This window comes from Physeter macrocephalus, chromosome 5 (genome assembly GCF_002837175.3).
Source record: "Physeter macrocephalus isolate SW-GA chromosome 5, ASM283717v5, whole genome shotgun sequence".
NCBI classification, from domain to species: Eukaryota; Metazoa; Chordata; class Mammalia; order Artiodactyla; family Physeteridae; genus Physeter; species Physeter macrocephalus.
Genome location: NC_041218.1, coordinates 47,094,634 through 47,116,018, shown reverse-complemented (window position 1 = coordinate 47,116,018; position 21,385 = coordinate 47,094,634). Strand labels below are relative to the sequence as shown.

Sequence of the window (21,385 nt, the reverse complement as noted above, 5' to 3'; positions counted from 1 at the left end):
GAGCCATGGCCGCTGAGCCTGCGCGTCTGGAGCCTGTGCTCCGCAACGGGAAAGGCCACAACAGTGAGAGGCCCGCGTACCGCAAAAAAAAAAAAAAAAGTCATTAAAAAAATGATGACCCTGTTTTATAAAACAGAAAGCAAAAAATAATTCTTAAGTGTGTTATGTAGAAAGTGAAACTTCCTATTGTATGCTCCTCAGAAGTGTTTCACATCTCTTTTCTAGATCAGGCATGAACAAATGTTTTCTTTAGTAAATATAGTAAATATTTTAGGCTTTGTGGATCTCTGCTGCCTCTCTTCTTGGTTGGGGGGTTTTGTTTTTTGTTTTCACTTAACAACCCTTTAAAAATCTAAGAACCATTCTTAGCCCATGAGCCTTGGTTTGTCAACCCCTATTCAAGATAATTTTATATGCTTTACAAACATATACACATGTGTACATGCATAATGATATGCATATACCTTTAGTGGCTGTTACTGATATTGTTTTTAATATATTCTCTTTGTGGAATTAGGAAAGAATCTGTTAGGTTTTTCTTGTTACTTTACTTTCTTCACAAGCTTACTTGACATATGCTAAAATGATAGTGGTAATTATTTTTGGATTGTAGGTGATCATTAACATCAAAATGTATTACATTTTCTGGAATTTCTTTTCATTTTCAAATTAGGCCAATAAACTATTTTCTGTTTTGTATGAGAAGATTTCAAGTTAAACTGGACACAAATTCTTTTTTTTTAATAGATTTATTTTTTATTTTATTTATTTGTTTGTTTATTTATTTATTTATTGGCTGCATTGGGTCTTCGTTGCCGTGCACGGGCTTTTCTCTAGTTGCGGCGAGTGGGGGCTACTCTTCATTGCAGTGCGCAGGCTTCTCATTGCGGTGGCTTCTCTTGTTGCGGAGCACAGGCTGTACGCACGCAGGCTTCAGTAGTTTTGGCACGTGGGCTCGGTAGTTGTGGCTCACGGGCTCTAGAGTGCAGGCTCAGTAGTTGTGGCACACGGGCTTAGTTGCTCCGCGGCGTGTGGGATCTTCCCGGACCAGGGCTCAAACCCGTGTTCCCTGTGTTGGCAGGCAGATTTTTAACCACTGCGCCACCAGGGAAGTCCTGGACACAAATTCTTGCTATCTCAATTTAGATTCTGAATCTGGCCTGGATTACATTTCATTTGTTTGTTCATTTAATATTTGGAACTGTTAAGGGCTGTATACCGTTCTAAGTGTATTATTATCTTATGTAATCCTCACAGTAATTCTGTGCACTCGTCCTATTTCTGAGGAAACTGAAGTGCTGAGAGGTTAGGTAATTTGCCCGAGTCTCACAGCTAGTGAGTAGTGGAGCTGGGGTGTGAACCAGGGCTATCTGACTCCAGGCCCCTGCTCTTAACCATTGTGCTACACTGCTTTCATAAACCCTACTGCACTCCTGCTCATCCTTTCCTGAGTGTCCATGTGAGCTGTGGCCAAACCTTCAAGGGTGAGAGATCAGAAAATGTGAGCCTAATAAGTCCTGAGGATGTAATGTACAGCATGGTAACTATAGTTAATAGTACTGTATTATATATTTGAAATTTGCTTAGAGAGTAGGTCTTAAAAGTTCTCATCACAAGAAAAAAAAATTGTAACTGTGTGGTGACGGATATTACCTAGACTTATTATGGTGATCATTTTGCAGTATATACAAATATCGAATCATTATGTTGTACACCTGAAACTAATATAATCTTATATGTTAATTATACCTAAATCTAAAAGAATTAAGAAAAAAATTTAAAAACAGAAATGTGGGCCTAGCTTTGAGATTAGGCTACAGTGTTTTGTGTAAGGTCATTGGAAGACTGGACTAAACAAAACCAGAAGCTCCAAAGTGACAGACTTTTAAGGAGAAGGGAGAACTCCTTTAAAGCCTTTAATATTTTCTTTTTGTGTGCTTCATATTTTATTTTTTTAATAAAAAAGTTACTGATACAGCTAATGTTCCACCCTTTTCCTCTCTCTGCTCAGAGAACCACGATCCCTAAGTTGTTGTCTACCATTCTTAGGCGTGTTTTTGTAGTGTCACCTTTCAGTACATAAATATGTTCATTGACATCTTTAGTAAATGGTAATGAGCAAGTTTATATGTTGAAGAGCATAGATATACTAGTTGACATCTTTAGTGACTGTCAAATGATCAAGTTACATGTTTTTAAGCTTTTTTCTTTAATTCCTTTTTTGTTGTTGTTGTTAAGTGTTGGGATTTCTGAGCTTATATGAGTTTTATATTTGCCTCTTTATTTGAAGTACCCCATGTGGTAGCATGTGCTTGGAAATCTTAGTAGTTGTGATGGTTGAATTTTCCCAAACTCTTTGGATTAAAGGCAAAAGTAATTATTCATGAGAAGGACTAACTAGATATCTACTTAACTAAGCTTTTTACCTCTTTTGTTCTTATTCAAATAACAGGTTCTTAAGAATTTTTGAAAACACTTTGCTTTTGAAAAGTAACTTAGGCGTTAACAAGAAATGGAACCTGCCACCCCTGTGGTAGTAATGCTGTTATTAAGTTTTATTCTGTGACCGAAACAGTACCTGTTCTTTACTGAGTTTTCTTTTGTTGGGTAGGAAACTGAATTGAGCACAAATGCCTACATTTGTGGCCTGCTGAGCTGTGTGTTTAGTATAGCTATCTGATGCCAAGTTTTGAGAGCAGTAGACACTTCATACAGAGGGAATACCGTCATCCCTTGGTGTCTGCTGAGGCTTGGTTCCACAATCCCCACGGACACCAAAATCCTGGATGCTCAAGTCTCTTATATAAAATGGCTTAGTATCTGTATAGACCCTATGCACATCCTCCCATATACTTTAAATCATCTTTAGGTTACTTATAATACCGAACACAATGTAAATGCTACACCAGTAGTTGCCAGATTTGCAGCAAATTTAAGTTTTGCTTTTTGGAACTTTCCGGAATTTTTTTTTCTGAATATGTTTCACTCACAGTTGGTTGAATTCGCAGATGCGGAACCCACAGATACAGAGGGCTGGCTGTATTATTGGGTGTTAACACTTAAATACGCCCTTCAGAAGCTACTTAACAGTTTTTTCAAAACTTTTCAGAGGGAGAAAGTCAATAAAACAATGAAATAGCAACATAGAAAAAGTTCCTTTTTCCTCTTTGAGCATCTGTCCATTCTGTTTACCCTTCAAGGCTGATGGGATGCATTAGCACTCTATTCATTTCCTCCTTCTTGTGATGCATCGTAATCTATTTTCTTTCTCTTTCCTTTTTTTTTTTTTTTAAATAAAAAAATTTTTTTTTTGGCCACGCAGCACGGCTTGAGGGATCTCAGTTCCCCAACCAGGGATTGAACCCGGGCCCCGGCAGTGAAAGCCCAGAATCCTAACCACTAGGCCACCAGAGAACCACCTTTCTTTCCTTTTTTTTAAAAAAAAAAAAAAAAATTTATTTATTAATTTATTTATTTTTGGCTGTGTTGGGTCTTCGTTTCTGTGTGAGGGCTTTCTCTAGTTGCGGCGAGCGGGGGCCACTCTTCATCGCAGCGCACGGGCCTCTCACTATCTCGGCCTCTCTTGTTGCGGAGCACAGGCTCCAGACGCGCGGGCTCAGTAGTTGTGGCTCGCGGGCCCAGTTGCTCCGTGGCATGTAGGATCTTCCCAGGCCAGGGCTCAAACCCCTGTCCCCTGCATTGGCAGGCAGATTCTCAACCACTGCGCCACCAGGGAAGCCCCTCTTTCCTTTTTAATGGTTCAGAAAAATGCATACACGCTATATTATTTTCTTTGTAAATTCTCTTAAGAGTCTTCCGGCGAAGAGTTATGAACCTGACTGACGTAGGTGCGGGGCATGCTGTGATATAACTAACTCCCGACGGATTTCCCCACACACGTGTTATCCTTCGTAACTTTGTCACCTATGTTCAGACTACCATCACCACAGCATCATAATAGCATGTTCTTATTTCTGCTGCTCTTTTATTGTAATGTCATGATTTCTGTTGTAATATCTCCGCTTCTCATGTTGCTAATCCCCTTGGTGAATCCTTGCCTTCCCACCTGCTGCTGTTGACCTTATTTTTTGTCACCTGTGTTGGTCTCTGAACCCTAAAGGGATTTTTCAGGTGGCTAATGGGGTCACTAACCCATGAACTGTTGTTATCTGTGGTAAAGACTGGTGAAGTACTTCCTCCTCTTAACTATCTTCCATGGTTTTAAAAGATCATGAAAGTTTTTCTTCCTGTTTTCCTTCTCCACAAACTTTTTTTTGAGGTGAGCACCAGGTTTAGATTTGTGGGTGCATATGTTCTGTGTGGACTCACAAAAGGGATCTTGGTTGACCCCTCGACCCTTCGTGTGTGTGGTGCTAGCAGGTCTCTGGGAATGTGCTGTTGTGTGCACTCTCTGGAATTGAGGAGGTCGAATTCTGGCCAGGGATGTGATTTACTTGCCTAGTGTAGGGCTCTTCCGAAATAGCCATGCCCTTCTCTTTGGCAGTTCTTAAAAGTGCACAGAGAATAATAACTTTGCAGGTTTTACTTCTTTGATTTGAGCCAGAGTTTTAACAACATAAATGTATGAGTGTGAGGGGGGAAGAACCATTACAGTGGTCCCTCGGTATCTGTCGGGGATTGTTATCCAGGAACCCCCCCCACAAGGTTGCCAAAATCCATGGATGCTAAAGCCCCTTATGTAACACGGTGTTGCACTAGCGGTTTCTGCCAGATTCATTTTGAATCCTGGTCACAAATTTGAAATAGATCTGCCAGTTTTGTCTTGGTTAACTTTTTTTTTTTTTTTTTTTTGCGGTACGCGGGCCTCTCACTGTTGTGGTCTCTCCCGTCGCGGAGCACAGGCTCCGGACGCGCAGGCACAGCGGCGCGCAGGCTCAGCGGCCATGGCTCACGGGCCCAGCCGCTCCGCGGCACGCGGGATCCTCCCGGACCGGGGCGCGAACCCGCGTCCCCTGCATCGGCAGGCGGACTCCCAACCACTGCGCCACCAGGGAAGCCCTTGGTTCACATTTTATTTCCATAACTAAATCCTAGAAAATATTAGTTTACCCCACATTCACAATATGGCAAAATAATTCTGTCCAGAAAATAAAAAGACTATTTTGTGTACATGTGTGAATTATATTTTGTAAGGGTGTTACTACCCGATGTATAAAACTATTCCCATTTCAAACATTTATAAAAGTTGAGTGGAGATTCTATAATTGAATTATTCTTGAGTATGTGAAAGAGTTACCTATAATCCGCATGCATTTGTGAATGAACCTTGTGTGACTTACAAATGTTTTTCTCTATTATGTCTTCTTAGGGCTGGATTGAGATTGTTGGATGTGCTGACCGTTCCTGTTATGACCTTTCTTGTCATGCGAGAGCCACTAAAGTCCCACTCGTAGCTGAGAAGCCTCTGAAAGAGCCCATATCCTTTCTGGTCACTTCAGCAGCCCAGGACTACAGTGTAAACATCTTGGAAATGGATAAGTCCAAGTCTATACCTTGTTCTATGGATAAACTGAGATGTTTGGGCACTTTATTTAGAATTTATTATTTTACCCATCTCATTGCTCCTTTCCTATTCTCTTTACTTGTAATCTGACATGTGCCCACTCAGTGTCTGGTCCTTGAAAGAAAAATGCTCTGCATGTCTTTCAGGATGTTGACCAATTTTTCTCAGCCATTTCCCACACCTTCATCTACATACATGCTCTTTAATTAAAGGGTGCCTGGTAAATACTTTCTCTATTAAAAGATGAGTGCCTTTTATGGTAGATGAAATAATTTAGTTCACTTGATCTGTAGATCATCAAAGGAGAAATTTTCTTCTTTTACCAGCCAGTGAGATTGTGAGCTGATCTAAGGGCTAGGCCAGTAACAGGAAATAGATCCTGTGGTGTTGAGACATTTGAGAAATGAATGAATTGTTTTCAGAGGTTATTATGCTATGTATTGGGTTATACTGCTGATTAGATAATATCCCTTTATCTCACTGTAACTTTGAAGAAGTCTTTCTTGATTGTGTTTACTTATTTTGACTGAGGTTTATCGGAATGATTTTGTGGGTGTTTGTTTCATCTTGCTCTGGAAATCAGCATATAGAGGATCTCGGACACCAGTAGGGAACTGATAGTTGTTTCAAGTTGACGATGGCTTGTCTTCAAGATCATTTCCTGAAATACTAAGGCAGTTCTGTAGTTTTGTATTCCTTGACTACTTCATACAAAACAGTCAGTGTTGTTCAGTTTGAACCTAATAAGGGAGCAATTGGCAAGGCGTATAAGAAGGATGCAAAGCTGGTGATGGAGTACCTTGCCATTTGTGATGAGTGTTACATTACAGAAATGGAGAAACTACTGAATGAAAAAGGGTAAGATTTAAGATGTGTACTTTTACATGGGCTCCAGTCAGCTATGACTTCTCTGCCAGGTTTTGAAAGTTAGGGTGAGATGAGTTTCTTTAGAAATGTTTTGCGGGTAAGTACTATCTCTTGGCTACATTTAAAGGACTGTGTTTGTCGAGATTTTGGCATTATGGCCTGGAAATAGACTTGATATGGACTATAAAGATTTTTTTTTTTTCCCAATAACTTTCTTAGAGGAGGAGACTTATCGAAGGTAATTAGTAACTACATCTATCTCTTAAGTCAGTGCTCTTTTTTTGAACTTTGGAGTCGTCTGTGTAATTGTTGTAAGTATAAATGTAAAAATGATAGAGAAGAATCTTTAAAGGAATTCAACAAAATCCAGCACTAAACAATGTAAAATTTACTGTGTCTGGCAAACAATAAAAAATTTCTAGACATATGAGAAAGCATGAAAATATGACTCATAAAGAGGAGAAAAATCAGTCAAAAGAAACACCCAGAAATGACAAACATGATGAAAGTAATACAGAAGGATGTTAAAACAATTATTATAGGGGCTTCCCTGGTGGCACAGTGGTTGAGAATCCACCTGCTAATGCAGGGGAGACGGGTTCGACCCCTTGTCCGGGAAGATCCCACATCCTGCGGAGCAAGTAAGCCTGTGAGCCACAACTATTGAGCCCTCGTGCCACAACTACTGAAGCCTGTGTGCCTAGAACCTGTGCTCCACAACAAGAGAAGCCACTACAATGAGAACACGCACCTCAGCGAAGAGTAGCCCCCTCTTGCCGCAACTAAAGAAAGCCCACCCATAGCAACGAAGACCCAACACAGCCAAAAAAAATAAAAAATAAAAATAAAAAAACAGTTACTATAAATATGCTTCCTGTGCTCAACGATGTTAAGAGAAAACATGAAACATGAACATATGAGGAGAGAAATGGGAATGTATATGTAAAAAAGAACCAAATAGAACATCTAGAGGCAGTATCTCAAACGAAATTGTGTGTACCTACCCACAATACAATAGAATGAAATCTTTTTAACTGCTTACAGACAAAAGCCATATACCTAGCAAAAATATCTTTCAAAAATGAAGAGAAAATATTTTCAGACAAAAAACTCAAGAGGATACATTGCCAGCCAGACCTACACTGCAAGAAATGCTAAAGGAAGTCCTTCAGGCAGAAGTGTAGAAATTTAGATCTATCCAAAGAAATTAAGAGCTCTAGAAATGATAAATATGTGGGTGAATATGAGTAACATTTTCTTTCATTTCTTTAAAATGACATCTCTTAATTTCTTTAAAAGATAAGGGGTTGTTTAAAGCAAAAACAATAACAATGTACTGTGAAATTTATAATGTGTAGAAGTAAAATGTATGACATCAGTAGCCCAAAGGATGGAAGCGAAGACTTGGGAATACGTGAGAATATGTATACTGTTTTGAGGTGTGTACATTACATGTGGAGGTACACCATGGTAAGTTTAGAAAAGGACATACCGTAAACTCCAGAGCAATTGCCTGGATAAAACACACAGAAACCAAAGGGATATAACTAATAACCCAATGAGAGGGCTAAAAGAGAATAATAAAAAATGCTCCAGAAAAAGACAGGAGAAGAGGAAAAATGAACCACGAACAGATGAGACCAATAGAAAATAACTCAGGAAATGGTAGATTTCAACTCAACAATATTGATAGTTATATTAAATATAATGATTTAAACACTCAAATTAATAGCTTTTAACTGTCGAACTGGTTAAAAAATTCGAGACCCAGTTAAATGCTGTTTCCAGGAAACTGACTGTAACTGTAATATACAGGCATACCTTGGACATATTGTGGGTTCGGTTCCAGACCACTGCAATAAAGTGAATGTTGCAATAAAGTGAGTCACACAAATTTTTTTTGGTTTCCCAGTGCATGTAAAATTTATGTTTATACTGTAACCTACTCTATCAAGTGTGCAATAGCCGTTATATTTTAAAAATAGGGAATTCCCTAGTGGTCCTGTGGTTAGGGCTCTGTGCTTCCACTGCAGGGAGCATGGGCTTGATCCCTGGTCAGGGAACTAAGATCCCACATGCCGTGCGGCGTGGCCAAAAAAATAAAAAATAAAAACCAATGTACATACCTTAATTAAAAAATACTTCATTGCTGAAAAATGCTAACGACCATCTGAGCCTTCAGCAAGTTGAAATCTTTAGTGACATCAAAGACCACTGATCATAGATCACCATAACAAATATAATAATGATGAAAAAGTTTGAAATTTGTGAGAATTACCAAAATATGACTCAGAGACATGAAGTGAGCAAATGCTATTGGAGAAATAGCACTGAGAGATTTATCGATGTTGGTTGGCCATAAATCTTCAATTTGCAAAAAATGCGGTATCACTGAAGCACAATAAAACAAGATATGCCTGTACACAAATAGGCTTAAAAGGAAAAGAATTTTAAAATATTTCCCATACAAACAGTAATCAAGAAGGTGGAGTGGCTTATTAACATCAGGCAAAGTAAACTTCAGAACAAGGAAAATTACCAGGTTGCATTTCATAATGGTAAAGGGATCAATTCATCAAGAAGGCACATCACCTCTAACCTTGTATGCCACTAAAAACAACCTCAAAATATATAAAGCAAACTTAGCAGAACTGAAAGGAAAGTTAGACAAATCTACCATCACAGTTGGCGATTTCTACACCCGTCTCAGTGATCAGTAGAACAAGTAGACAAAAAAGAATCAATAGGAAATTGAAGATACAAACACTGTTAATCAACTTACTCGCCATTTATAGAATACCTGATAACCAAAAAGTACACATTTTAAGTGCACTTGAAACATCTTTCATATTGTTTTTTGTACCACTATCTAGCTAAGAATGACATGCATTTTCAAAGCATTGTTTAAAAAAACAGAGTATGAGAGTCTGCATATGGCCTGCAAACCCTGAATATTTCATACACAAAAATTTTGCCAAACCCCTTTTACACAAAGGATTATACGCCAAATTCTAGGAAAGACAAATCTAGTTTATAGCAATAGAAACAGTGGAGGGGATTGAAGGAGAAGGGACTTAGGGGAACCTTTGGGGCGATGGTGGTTGCATGTGTATGTGTATTTGTCAAAAGAACTATCATAAGATGAACTCTTGTAATTTGAAGATAGAATTTACAAGAAATTTAAAAACATTTCTGGTCTCCCAGAATTAATGTCTGTTTATGCTAAAATAACATAAAATGCCAATAAAATAAACATAGGTTACTAGCAGATATCATTATCTACAAACAAGACAGGTTTTAAAAAATTATTCTCAAATAATGTCTATCTCCTTGCTAATTTCAGCTTTTTAATAATTATTACCTACTCTACACTTAGATTGTGCTCACAGAGACAATATATATGATACTGTTTGTATGGAGTCTTTAATGCTTGTGTGCACAGACTTCAGACAGAATAGTAAAAATGGAGGCAATCAATGAAAACCATTCATATGATGCATGAGATTATCACTGCTAGAAACTAGCAAAATGCAGTGTACCATGTATCAGCCACACAGCTTCAAGGACAACCACATGAGGGCACTCTTTTCCCTGCCCTGAGCTGCTTGTGAGATAAGACACATCCAAATTGATCTTCATAATGTGAGGGAACACTTCATAAGCTGAAATACAGGTATTACACGAAGTGCTTTATAAAGGTGGATTCTTATAACCTGAAATGGAATGGCCGTATCTCAGGATATGAACATATAGCACACAGGCAGTGATTTTTGTGGGGATAGTATTTTATATTGACATGTCAAGCAGAATCATTAAACTTCTTTTAAGCTGATCTTCATCAACATAAGTGTCGAAGTTTATTTTGGAAATAGTATGGGAGTTTTAAAATTTCTTTCTGTAAGATGACAAGTTGGTCATTTTTACATTTGTTGGGACAGTGGTCTTTTTGCCAGCAGGCCCGTTTTTGACAAATTTATTGTAATTATTCTAAAACTGAATTTTAAATTTTTCTTTGGTTTTACCTTGATCTCAAAACCAAAAGAATTGGTCATAAGTCACTTGTGGAATTTTATAAGAATAACCACATTTTGGGGTGCCTCCCAAAATACTGTTTGGTGTCGTTGTTAGAATAATTAATTTGGTATTTCTTATGAAATAATTTAAATTTGACTTCAGCTGTTATATCTGGATTGTTGACCAAGTTGTATTACACTTAAAATGAAAAACAGTTTAGCAATCTGTAAAACTTCTTTAAATTAAGGTATGGGATATGTGTTTTCACCAATATGTAATGTGCCTTGTTTCTTTGTAGGGAATTTACTATTGAAACTGAAGGGAAAACATTTCAGTTGACAAAAGACATGGTCAATGTGAAGAGGTTCCAGAAAACACTACATGGTAAATTTGTAAAAATAATTAAGGAACAAACAAACAAAAATCATTACTTCTTAAAGGCATTTTGTTTTTTTGTTTTTTTAAGTTTTATAGCATAACCATTTTATGGAAAATTTGAAGAAGAAAAATAAATCCTTAATGCTATAACCCTAAATTTGATGAATATGTTCAAGGTATTATCTCGGGGTTTTTTTTTTGTTTTTAAACATAATTGTACTCATATTGAAGAATAATTTATAATGCCACCTTTATGTTATCTGTGACCTGAGGTACATATGAAGAATATCTCTCTGATTAAAAACATCTTTTTTTTTTCTCACTTTAAGGAAAAGTCCTTTTGTTTCTTAAGCAAAAGAGAGAACTCATCCCTTCTGTCTATTTTGGCAAATTAACTTGTTAAAAGTAGTTTAGATTAGTGATCTTTCATGCTTTTTTAAAAGCCAAGGAGATGATTATTTTTGGTACAACAAATTCCATGAATTGGGAAATGACTATTTTGGAGAATATACAAAGGATGCTTGTGGTTAACTGGCTGAATTGAAGCTTCTGGAAACTAAAAGTAGTGGGTATTTGAGATGCTACTGCCCATGGAGCAAGCAGGCCTCCTTTTCCATTTGTGTTTGGCCTGCATCGTTGTCACCAGGCTGCAATGAGCTGTAAAAGGAGTCTGAAAAGTGATAGGAGGAAGCAGGGGATCCTTCTTCATACTCTGGGGCTTTTTAGCCACTATCCTGGTAGCTGGCTCAGAGCTGTACTTCACCATTGCTTGGATGCCAGGAAAGGATGGGCAGGAAATGCCTTGATCATATTTCTGAAGTGTTATTCTCATGTGTAAGTTTTTGGTTCCAATTGTCTCATTTCTCTTGAAACACAAATTCTCCAAGGTTAGGGTCAGTTACCTTAGACCTGGATAATGCTTAGCCATGCTTCCTTTCTGAATAATAAGTAATAATCAAAGACAGTTCCTGTGTATACGACAGGCATAGCCTCACCCATGGGAAGAGCTGTGGCGCCCAGGTAAATGTATTGGATTGAGTGCTGGTCCCTGAGCCAACTCTTCTCTGAGGGGCTCCTGACCCCAGAACCTTGGAAATAACGGTGGCAGTAACTTGGCTCTCTTAAGGAGTTCTCATCCCGATAGCAAGATAAAGAGTAAAACACAAATCACATGATACTTGTTGTATGTAGGAGTTGTTTTTGTTAATTTTGCCAGCTGTGGTGGTAGATTTTTTTATTCTAGCTAAGTCTTACAAATGCTCTAGAGTTTTAATGCTTTCTGCATAGCCGAGGCAGATGATAGAGTGTGGCTGCTATTGTTCATAGCTTACCAAGTGGGGAAGGAATACCCTGGTATCTTGTGTTTTTTTTGGTTTTTGTTTGTTTGTTTTTTTGTGGTACGCGGCCTCTCACTGTTGTGGCCTCTTCCGTTGCGGAGCACAGGCTCCAGATGCACAGGCTCAGCAGCCATGGCTCACAGGCCCAGCTGCTCCGTGGCATGTGGGATCTTCCCGGACCGGGGCACGAACCCGTGTCCCCTGCATTGGCAGGCGGATTCTCAACCACTGCGCCACCAGGGAAGCCCTTGTTTCATTTTTATGCTGTATAAACAAAATTAAATTTGGTAAAAAATTTTTTCACTCCACTTTTCTCTTTAAAGGCATTGTGTTTTCTACCAGGAAATAGTTTTTAGGATTGTTCTGATTTCTTTGTCCTGATGTACAAGATCGATCACAATCTATCTAGAATAGAGATATTTTTAGGGCCAGTAAGAATTGTTTAGAGAGGACCTGAAATGCGTTATGTGAGGTTTGAGAGAGTGTTACTGAATTTCTCTCTCTCTTGCAGTGGAAGAAGTTGTTCCGAGTGTAATTGAACCCTCATTTGGCCTGGGTAGGATCATGTATACAGTATTTGAACATACATTCCAAATACGCGAGGGAGATGAACAGAGAACGGTGAGTTGTCATGTACAGTGTGCTGTTCTCTTACAGTGTCAGAGAACAACATTTACGGAGTGATGTTAAGACAACTCTGAAACAATCAGTCGTTATTTACTGTAATGTTAACATCTTTGCTTAACTGTTTACAAAGCAAAGCACTTTTTTATCTCATTTGAGCTTGGATATGTAGATTATTCTAGATGCCATTGTTTTAGTTGCATTTGAGTTCTGAGACAGAACATATAACTTTGGGAGAACTGTCTGTATTGCATCAATGGAAGGAATGGTACTTTCTGGATATACTCGTGTTTTCAGAAAATTGGGAAGGAGGAGATAATTCATAGAATTTGATCAAACCAAAAAACTGTATTTATACTTTGGTAAAGCATTGAAAGGAACCTTCTCAAACTGCATAAAATAGTCCTGGGGTATGTTGGGGGTAAAGATGTAAATTCCTAGGTTCTATTCCAGAGATACTGATTCTCACTAGGTCTGAGACTCAGGGATCTGGTTTTCTGGGTTTTTTAAAAATAAGAACCCCAGGTGATTCCAGTGTGGGAGATTGACAGATAATAAATTGGGCAGTAGTATGTGAGGTGTAGCCTTTCCTAACATTCAAGCCTAGCTAAAGATAAATGTTTTTAAGAAGTTTTCATCCACTCCCTCAAGTTTTCTTTTGGCTCGGATGCTTTTGGATCACTGCTGCATGCCTTCCAAGTATCTCTTCATTCTGGCTAATTTCACCTTTCTCACCTCGCCTCTGCCTGTGGAAATTATACTCCTTTAATTTATAGCTTCAGGTTTCCAGGAAAGGCACTCAGAAGAAGAATGCTAGGGAGGAGAGGTTGTATAGGTCAAATTAACTGAAAGAAGCATTCTTACCTGCATGACCAGCTAAAGCTGAGTGTGTACCCAATGTTGGACATGAGCTCTGTAGTTCTTTCTAGGATGTTTCATCTTGAAAATGGACTGATGAGTTCTTGGCACCAGTATTTTTAAAAGTCTGACGTACCATGGGTAATGTGTAGCTAATAAAACTACTCTTTTATTCTCTGCCTTAAAGTTATATCCTCATTTCCTGACATTTAAGGAGCAGCTTTTCATTCATTAACAGATAGTAAGAACCTGAGCTGGACACCAGACATGCAAACATAAGGCATGCTTCTTCCTGAGGAATGATGTCATACTTAACGGAATGTGCTCTTTTTAGAGGTCAAGTTTGCTTCAAGCTTTTCCTGCTATTTTTCTAATGAAAAGTTCTTTAAAAAATCTTTTATCTATTCCTTTGAATCTAATGATATTGATATAACTAGAGTTTTAATAAACATTTCATAAAGACTAGGCAAGAATAAATTACAGTGTTTTATGAATTGCACAGAGATTCTCATCATGGAGAGAAATTTGATTAGGCTGTGAGAAGCCAAATATGTTTCTAAATTGTTAGCACATAGTCCCTCGAGCCATCTTCTTGTAAATTTGGTATAAAAGCATTGCTGGTGAGATAAAAAAAATTAATTTTCTATGAAGGCAGGTCCCCACTTCTCTCTCACGTTTAATGAAATTATCACAAGATGGAGGAGAGGAGTGGAATTCTGAGTGTTCCATGATTCAGGTGCTATATTGGTAGAGTCTAGGGTTTACTTACAGTGGAATATTCACCATTGCTTGGCATTTAAGATTAATTAGGCTTTTGGGGGGCTAAACTGGACCCTGTGTCATTCATTATTTTAATGGGACCTACTCATTCTGAGTCTCATATTCTTGCCTTTAAGTGAACCTTTTTTACAGATATTATTTAAGAACTATCTTCAGCTCTCATTTCCAACCCCAAATGGTAGACTAGTTTGCCTTCAACAGAATATCTTTGTTTTATTTCTGAATAAATCTGAAACCTGTTTAAGGAGCAGTTTAGGAGGGCTGTACTTTTCTATGGTTATACAGAGCATCTTTCTTGTTTGTTTTCTACTATTTCTTTGGGACACACAGTTGTGAGCTAATTAAGCTTTTCTGTTTTACTTAGTCACTAAGGCTCAGAGAGCCTTCAGCTATGCTGAATCTCTTAAAGGACAGAATGGAATTTTGTCTTTTGACACTACTTCTCTGATGATTTGGGGGGAAGTTCTTTAGGGATCTCCACAGAAAGAAGTAAGGCTTTTAAGTGGTACCAGATAATTACCATCTTAGATGGTAGCTTTCAGAATGCCTTTACATCATTTAACTTTCTTACAATAGACCTGCCAAGTAAGCAGAGCAGATGGTAGAGACCTACTTTTTAGATGGAGAAACTAAGGTCCAGAGAGGGAGAGTTCACTGAGTTGGTCCAAATTCAGAACTGAGAATGAGATCTTTCTGATTCTAGTTCTGGTTATGCTGCTTTCTCTGTTTTGTCACACTGCTTTTTCATATCATGTTTTCTAGTATTTTGATAGTGAAGATTGGACATTAATGTTTAGATCTTTATACACTAACATATTTGGATTTCTTTCTTTTCAAACCATCTAGTTCTTCAGTTTCCCTGCTGTAGTAGCTCCATTCAAATGTTCCGTCCTTCCACTGAGCCAAAACCAGGAGTTCATGCCGTTTGTCAAGGAATTATGTAAGCAAATCCAGTTGGGTAATCTCCATGGGAATACTGTCAAGTAGACTGAATTTTAGGAAATGTCTCTCTTTTTTTATATATATATATATAAATTTATTTATCTATTTATTTATCTATCTATTTATCTATTTATTTATTTATGGCTGTATTGGGTCTTCATTGCTGCACGGGGGCTTTCTCTAGTTGCGGCGAGGGGGGCTACTCTTCATTGCGTTGCGTGGGCTTCTCACTTCAGTGGCTTCTTTTGTTGTGGAGCACAGGCTCTAGGCACGCGGGCTCAGTAGTTGTGGCTCGCGGGCTCTAGAGCGCAGGCTAAGTAGTGTGGCACACGGGCTTAGTTGCTCTGCGGCATGTGGGATCTTCCTGGACTGGGGCTCAGACCCGTGTCCCCTGCATTGGCAGGCGGATTCTTAACCACTGCGCCACCAGGGAAGCCCCAGAAATGTCTCTTTTCTTCAATAAAAATACATATTGAATAAAGAATAAATCTAAGGGATTTTAGCATCTGCTCTTATTTCTAAGAGAGAGAGTATGCTTGCTCGGGATGTTTTCTCTTGCATTTGAATGAGTCAGCATAGGACCCAAGAGTCAGATTTCAAACATCCTTGCTTCTCCTATTGACCCTGCTGCTTGCTTCATCAGGGGAACCCTAGTGAAGGGTAACATCCCCAGTGGATCTACAGCCAGTGGACCCACAGCACTGAAAGGAATCCTAGTGGTCACCTGGTGTGGCCCACATATTTCAGAGTTGGGAAACAGGAAGCGTTCACTGAGCTGCTCAGGGTCATGCAAGCCTCCTGGCCTTGGAGGCCTTAGTCTGATGCTCGTTCCCCTGCAGCTGAATGAGATGTAGGTATGAGTGAGGGGCTGGGCCCAGCAAGGGATTATACTTTTGGAATTTTTCTTTCTCTTGCAACTGCAACTTACTGCTCTTTTGTGTTAGTCCCTTTTATAAGCGTCCTGAGCTTGTACGACATTTAGATGACATTGGGACTTTCTCATTTTTAAATTTTTAATTTACTTAATTTATTTTGGATAGCGGAAGCCTTGACCAGGCACGGCATCTCTCACAAAGTAGACGATTCCTCGGGGTCCATCGGAAGACGCTACGCCAGGACTGATGAGATCGGCGTGGCTTTCGGCATCACCATTGACTTTGATACAGTGAACAAGACCCCTCACACGGCAACCCTGCGGGACCGAGACTCCATGCAGCAGATAAGAGCAGAGGTGGCAGCCTTCTCTTTGGCATTTTTAATCTTAGAAATGTGTACTGGTTCCTTCTGATTTGAGATGGATTTTGTTGTGTTTATGCTCCCCCTTTTTTTTTCTTTTTAATTTTAAGTTACTATCAGAGCACAGATTCCAAATCTCCTCGGCTTAATTATGAAAATATTCATTAACACTTCTCTAATATTTTATAGCCATTTAGATCACTGGGCTCATTCTCTGACAGTTCCCTTTTATAGTTATTTATTTGGACAAGGGAAATATGATCCCCGGTGGTTGTTGCCATAGTTTTATTGGTAGGCTTTGGGGGCCTTAGACAGTTTTATCTTTATATTTCTATATAAATGTACACATGAGTGTGTATAAACTTTTTCATGTTAATCAATTCAAAACAGTGAATAATGTTTCAGTAATTTTACTTGATGGGAAGGGAACAGTGGAGATGGGAAAAGTACAGGAGGGAAAGGAAAGAGTGGCCATTTTAATTGACAGCCGCCTGACTATTTTGAGCAGGTTTTTATTTAGAGTGCCTATCATGTGCTCTGCTTGTTACAGAGAGTTAGTAATAGGGAAAACAGAAGCGAAAGACTGCTTTTTTTTTTTTTTTTTTGTGGTACGCGGGCCTCTCACTGCTGCGGCCCCTCCCGTTGCGGAGCACAGGCTCCGGACGCGCAGGCTCAGCGGCCATGGCTCACGGGCCCAGCCGCTCCGCGGCATGTGGGATCTTCCCGGACCGGGGCACGAACCCGTGTCCCCCGCATCGGCAGGCGGACTCTCAACCACTGCGCCACCAGGGAAGCCCAAGACTGCTTTTTTCCAAGGGAATTTTTAGTCTACTACAGAGGTCACAGAGTTCTGGCTCATCTTTTTACAGAACCAGATCTGGCTACTCTGAACTGATGTTCCCATCGGGCAGGGGTTCTCAAAGTGTGGTCCCTGGACCAGCAGCATCTGCATCGCCTGGGAACTTGTTAGGAAGGAGAAATCTCCACCCCAGACCTACTAAATCAGAAACTGGGATGGGGTTTCAGTTTGGAGAGAGAGAGAGAGAGAGAGGTCGGGCAGAACTGGTTTAACAAGCCCTCCAGATGATTCTGATGGTTACTCAAGTTTGAGAACCCCTGCTGTGTGGCAGCCAGTGTTTGGTTCTGGCCGAGGAACAGCTGGCCCCCTTAATGGGGGCTCTCCAGGTTCCCAGCTCCCTTCACTCATGTTACTTGATTGACCCCAGTTCTAAGAGTTAAATTTTACACACATGAAGTAACTTCAAGTTGCACAGAGATTTGGAATAATTAGGGAAGGCTCTGCGGGAGAATTGAGTTATCCAGGGAGCAGGCAGGCATTCTGGGAGGGAAGAAGAGCATGAACCCTGTCCTGGGAAGGAGGTGAGTGTAACTAGGTAAAGAGGATTCAGTGGGAGTCACAAGAAACATGCTGCCGGGACCAGTTTGTAGAGGGATGCTGTCATCGTGTAGACACTGACTTGGCTCCCTATATAGTTTCCTGAGTTCAGGGTAAATCCTCTTTCTGACAATCTAATCGGGTTGGTTGACTCTGGGACTTCTCTTTCCTTTTACCCCAGGTCTCTGAGCTGCCCAGTGTAGTTCGCGATCTGGCCAATGGCAGCATCACGTGGGCTGACGTGGAGGCCAGATATCCTCTCTTTGAAGGTCAAGAGACTGGGAAAAAAGAGACAATCGAAGAATGAGGACAGTCTCGGCAACTTTTGACCATTTGCGCTAATCAAAGAATAACTCTCATCATATCCACTTTACAAAAAAACCACAGCATTGCATCTCCTCCCGGGGACTGCATTTTATCCTCAGTGGCTGCCTGATCTTACTCCCACAATTAAAGCTGAAGGAATTCTGAACAAACCTGTAATCCACTTGCTCATCTTTCCGCGTTTTCAGCAAAGCTGTTTCTCCTACCTTTGGGTAGACACTCATGGCTTAATGTTAAACACAGTTAATACATTTTAAAATTAACTTTATTCATAGAGCCGTAAAGTTCGCCTGTTTGAAGCTTACAATTTGATGGCGTTGAGTATATTTACAGAGCTGTGTAACTGCCTTCCAATTTTAGAACATCTCCGTCGCTCCAAAAGGAGCTCTCATGCGTATCCCAGCCCCAGCTGCAAGCAACCACTCATCTGTCCTCTGTCTGTGGATTTGCCTTTTCTATCCTTTCTCTTTCTCCGAGAAGGTGGTGATGCACTGTGCCAAAGAGGCAGCAGTCTCTGAGTGGGTGGGCGGCTTCTGGGAGGAACTGAGGTGCGGAGGAGGCTTGCTGGGGTGGGGTCGGGGCTGCTGACCCCCGTGTCCTGCTGACAGAGTCTCCGGGAGGGGGTGCCTTGACAGAAACCCTCTATTTGAATTTCAAGACGTGCTTGTACTTGGCTTCCCAGGTAGCCCTGGAAACCACTGAACTCCTGATGCTAGAGGAACCCCATCTGCCTTGTCTGACTTGGCACTTCTCAACCATCACAGCGTCTTGATTCTAGCCTAGTAGTTTTTGGCTCAGCTTTTGAGGGACTTGACTTCTATGATGTTTTTGTACAGGACACTCAGAACACAGATGTTTATTTGTTAGGAAAAAATTCAAGGATGTGCCAATTTGAGCAGCTCTTTATTTACAGACCTAAGACCGTCTGGCTTCCCATCTTCCTCTCAGACAGTAGAGGGGAGGGGAGGGGCCCTTTCCAGAATGTTTTCCTTTGTCTTGGGTGTGAAGAGCAGTTGAAGAATGCCCCGGGGATTCTCTCATCTTTATCTCATCTCTGATGACGCCTACCACAGTATTGCACTTAGTAGGTGGTCAATAAATAGACTTTGGATGAGTCTTGAAGTTTTGAACAAATCTCTGGGGAAGAAAGCCTTTCACTGAAACTTATTTCTCTTCTACCCAGTGCTTTTCAAAGTATTCATTATTAAATTAGAAGGAACTAGCTTTTAAGTAAACTGAATTTTTATTTTCTAGGGATTCTTTTCACCTCAGATTCCTAATAATATAGCTCTTCACTTGGGGTATATTCCAGCATTGTCATATTGAGGCTGGAGTAGGGGTGGGGGGCAGTTGTCTTTACTTCTTCCCATTGATTTAACTTCCTTTTACAGTGGGCACCTCCATAGTCAGACAGTGACCACCACCTCAGACATTGTTATGAGCTTGATGGGAAAAGATATATTAAACACATAGTGGGATTTACCTACTTTGGATCATAAAGGGATTGGAACCCAAGCGCTCTTCGCTTTTCATTGGAAAATACATTTGCCATGAGTTAGATGCTGGATATTAATTCTACCAGCCCTGCTTTCTCTGTTCTTTCCTCTATGCGCAATGCATGATTTCTCCTGAGAGAACACCCAGTGTCTCTGAAGCGACTGATTACCTGAGTGGGGAAGATGGGCCAGTGGCAGAGGCCTCTGGTTCTGTGTCACATGTGCTTGGTTCTGAGCACAAGCAGTGAAAGAGTTGTTTTCTAAACAAAGAGGCTCTTTACATACAAGAGTTGTGTGCACATACACCTCTCCTCTGTTCAAGCCCAATGTGTATTTAAAGCCAGCGTCCTGGCTTGATATACTGTAAGGCCCTTATTATTTATGTATTTGTATGTAGCAAACTGGGCTATAGCTCAAGAGCTGGGTAAGTAGCACTGCCTCTCAGGAAAGCCACACCTGTTCTTCACTTTCCCAAAAAACAGGGATGGGGAAGGGTCAGATTCTAACTGGTTTCCATGGAATGTACATAGGAACACAGGAGTTTCTTTAAAACTTCGGTGGGAATTCAGGAGTTGAGTCTAGAGAGGTGTTCTGTGCCTGAGTTCTGCAGGAGTCCAGAACCTTAATACTGGTTAATAGCTCATAGTAGTAAAATACTGAATACAGATGAGTGTTCCAGAAAAGGAAATCATTGCCAAGTCGTGTAAATATAGAAATGATCTTACTAATTGGGTGAGATGGTACTAGAGATGTCTGATGTCCAAAGGTCTTTGTGACAACAATTTGAAAAATTATTTTGTTCAATAAATCACTTGAAATACATTCACTCTAGACCTTTATTTATTATTGGTCCCTTAACCAGTGTAAACTTAGGGTGATGGTAGTGACTGTCTTAGCCAGCGGAGTCTCTTCACAAGAGAACCAGATCACCTGGAAATAAATCCAAATTATCTCTGGATACAGCTGCACCTAAATTAACCTCCTGTCACCAGGGAAAACTATTAATCTGTGTCTCTTGTGGGGGGCCAGCTAGGATGGAGAGATTTTGATAGCATCACTCATGTGAAAGAGCCTTGCACCAGCATCTTTGCTGATAGTCTGACTATGTGTAAGACATAGTAGCTAGGCAGGTTTTGTTTGTTTGGCATTTGGCCTACAGCACAAAGAAATTTAGCTGAAGATTCAGCAAATGAATGGATGAATAATTTTGCTGTGCCTCAAAATTCGCCTCTTGTTGTCTCTTCAATAATTCTTGGTTATTGGGCTGCGTCTAACCAATAATTGTGTTAAGACCATGTGGAAGGAATTAATATCTCTTCCGGAAATTGGGATATAATTTGGGAGCTTCACCAGGAAATGCCTGAGACCAGTAGCCTGTGGCCCTGCCCTCCTGCCAGGAGCTCCTGTGGTGCTGGTGACTTCTGTTCTCCCAGCTGGGATGGCCTACCTTCCTTGCATGTTTCAGGACACATCGTTTTTTTTTTTTTTTTTTTTTTTTTTGTCGTACGCGGGCCTCCCTCCGTTGCAGCCTCTCCCGCTGCGGAGCACAGGCTCCGGACGCGCAGGCTCAGCGGCCATGGCTCACGGGCCCAGCCGCTCAGCGGCATGT

The 21,385-nt window shown here is 40.2% G+C and overlaps 1 protein-coding gene across 1 annotated transcript in view; it reads left to right on the top strand.

Annotated features, from left to right (window-relative positions):
* GARS1 (glycyl-tRNA synthetase 1) overlaps window positions 1-20,598 on the top strand; it is a 43,870-nt gene extending 23,272 nt beyond the window's left edge. Inside the window, exons 11-17 of the mRNA XM_055084934.1 lie at window positions 5,330-5,438; window positions 6,238-6,382; window positions 10,704-10,789; window positions 12,632-12,741; window positions 15,229-15,322; window positions 16,365-16,555; window positions 18,138-20,598. Coding sequence (XP_054940909.1) covers window positions 5,330-5,438; window positions 6,238-6,382; window positions 10,704-10,789; window positions 12,632-12,741; window positions 15,229-15,322; window positions 16,365-16,555; window positions 18,138-18,263 — 861 coding nt within the window. The 3' untranslated portion in view covers window positions 18,264-20,598. The remainder of the gene's footprint in view (window positions 1-5,329; window positions 5,439-6,237; window positions 6,383-10,703; window positions 10,790-12,631; window positions 12,742-15,228; window positions 15,323-16,364; window positions 16,556-18,137) is intronic.
* Window positions 20,599-21,385: the final 787 nt, after the last annotated feature.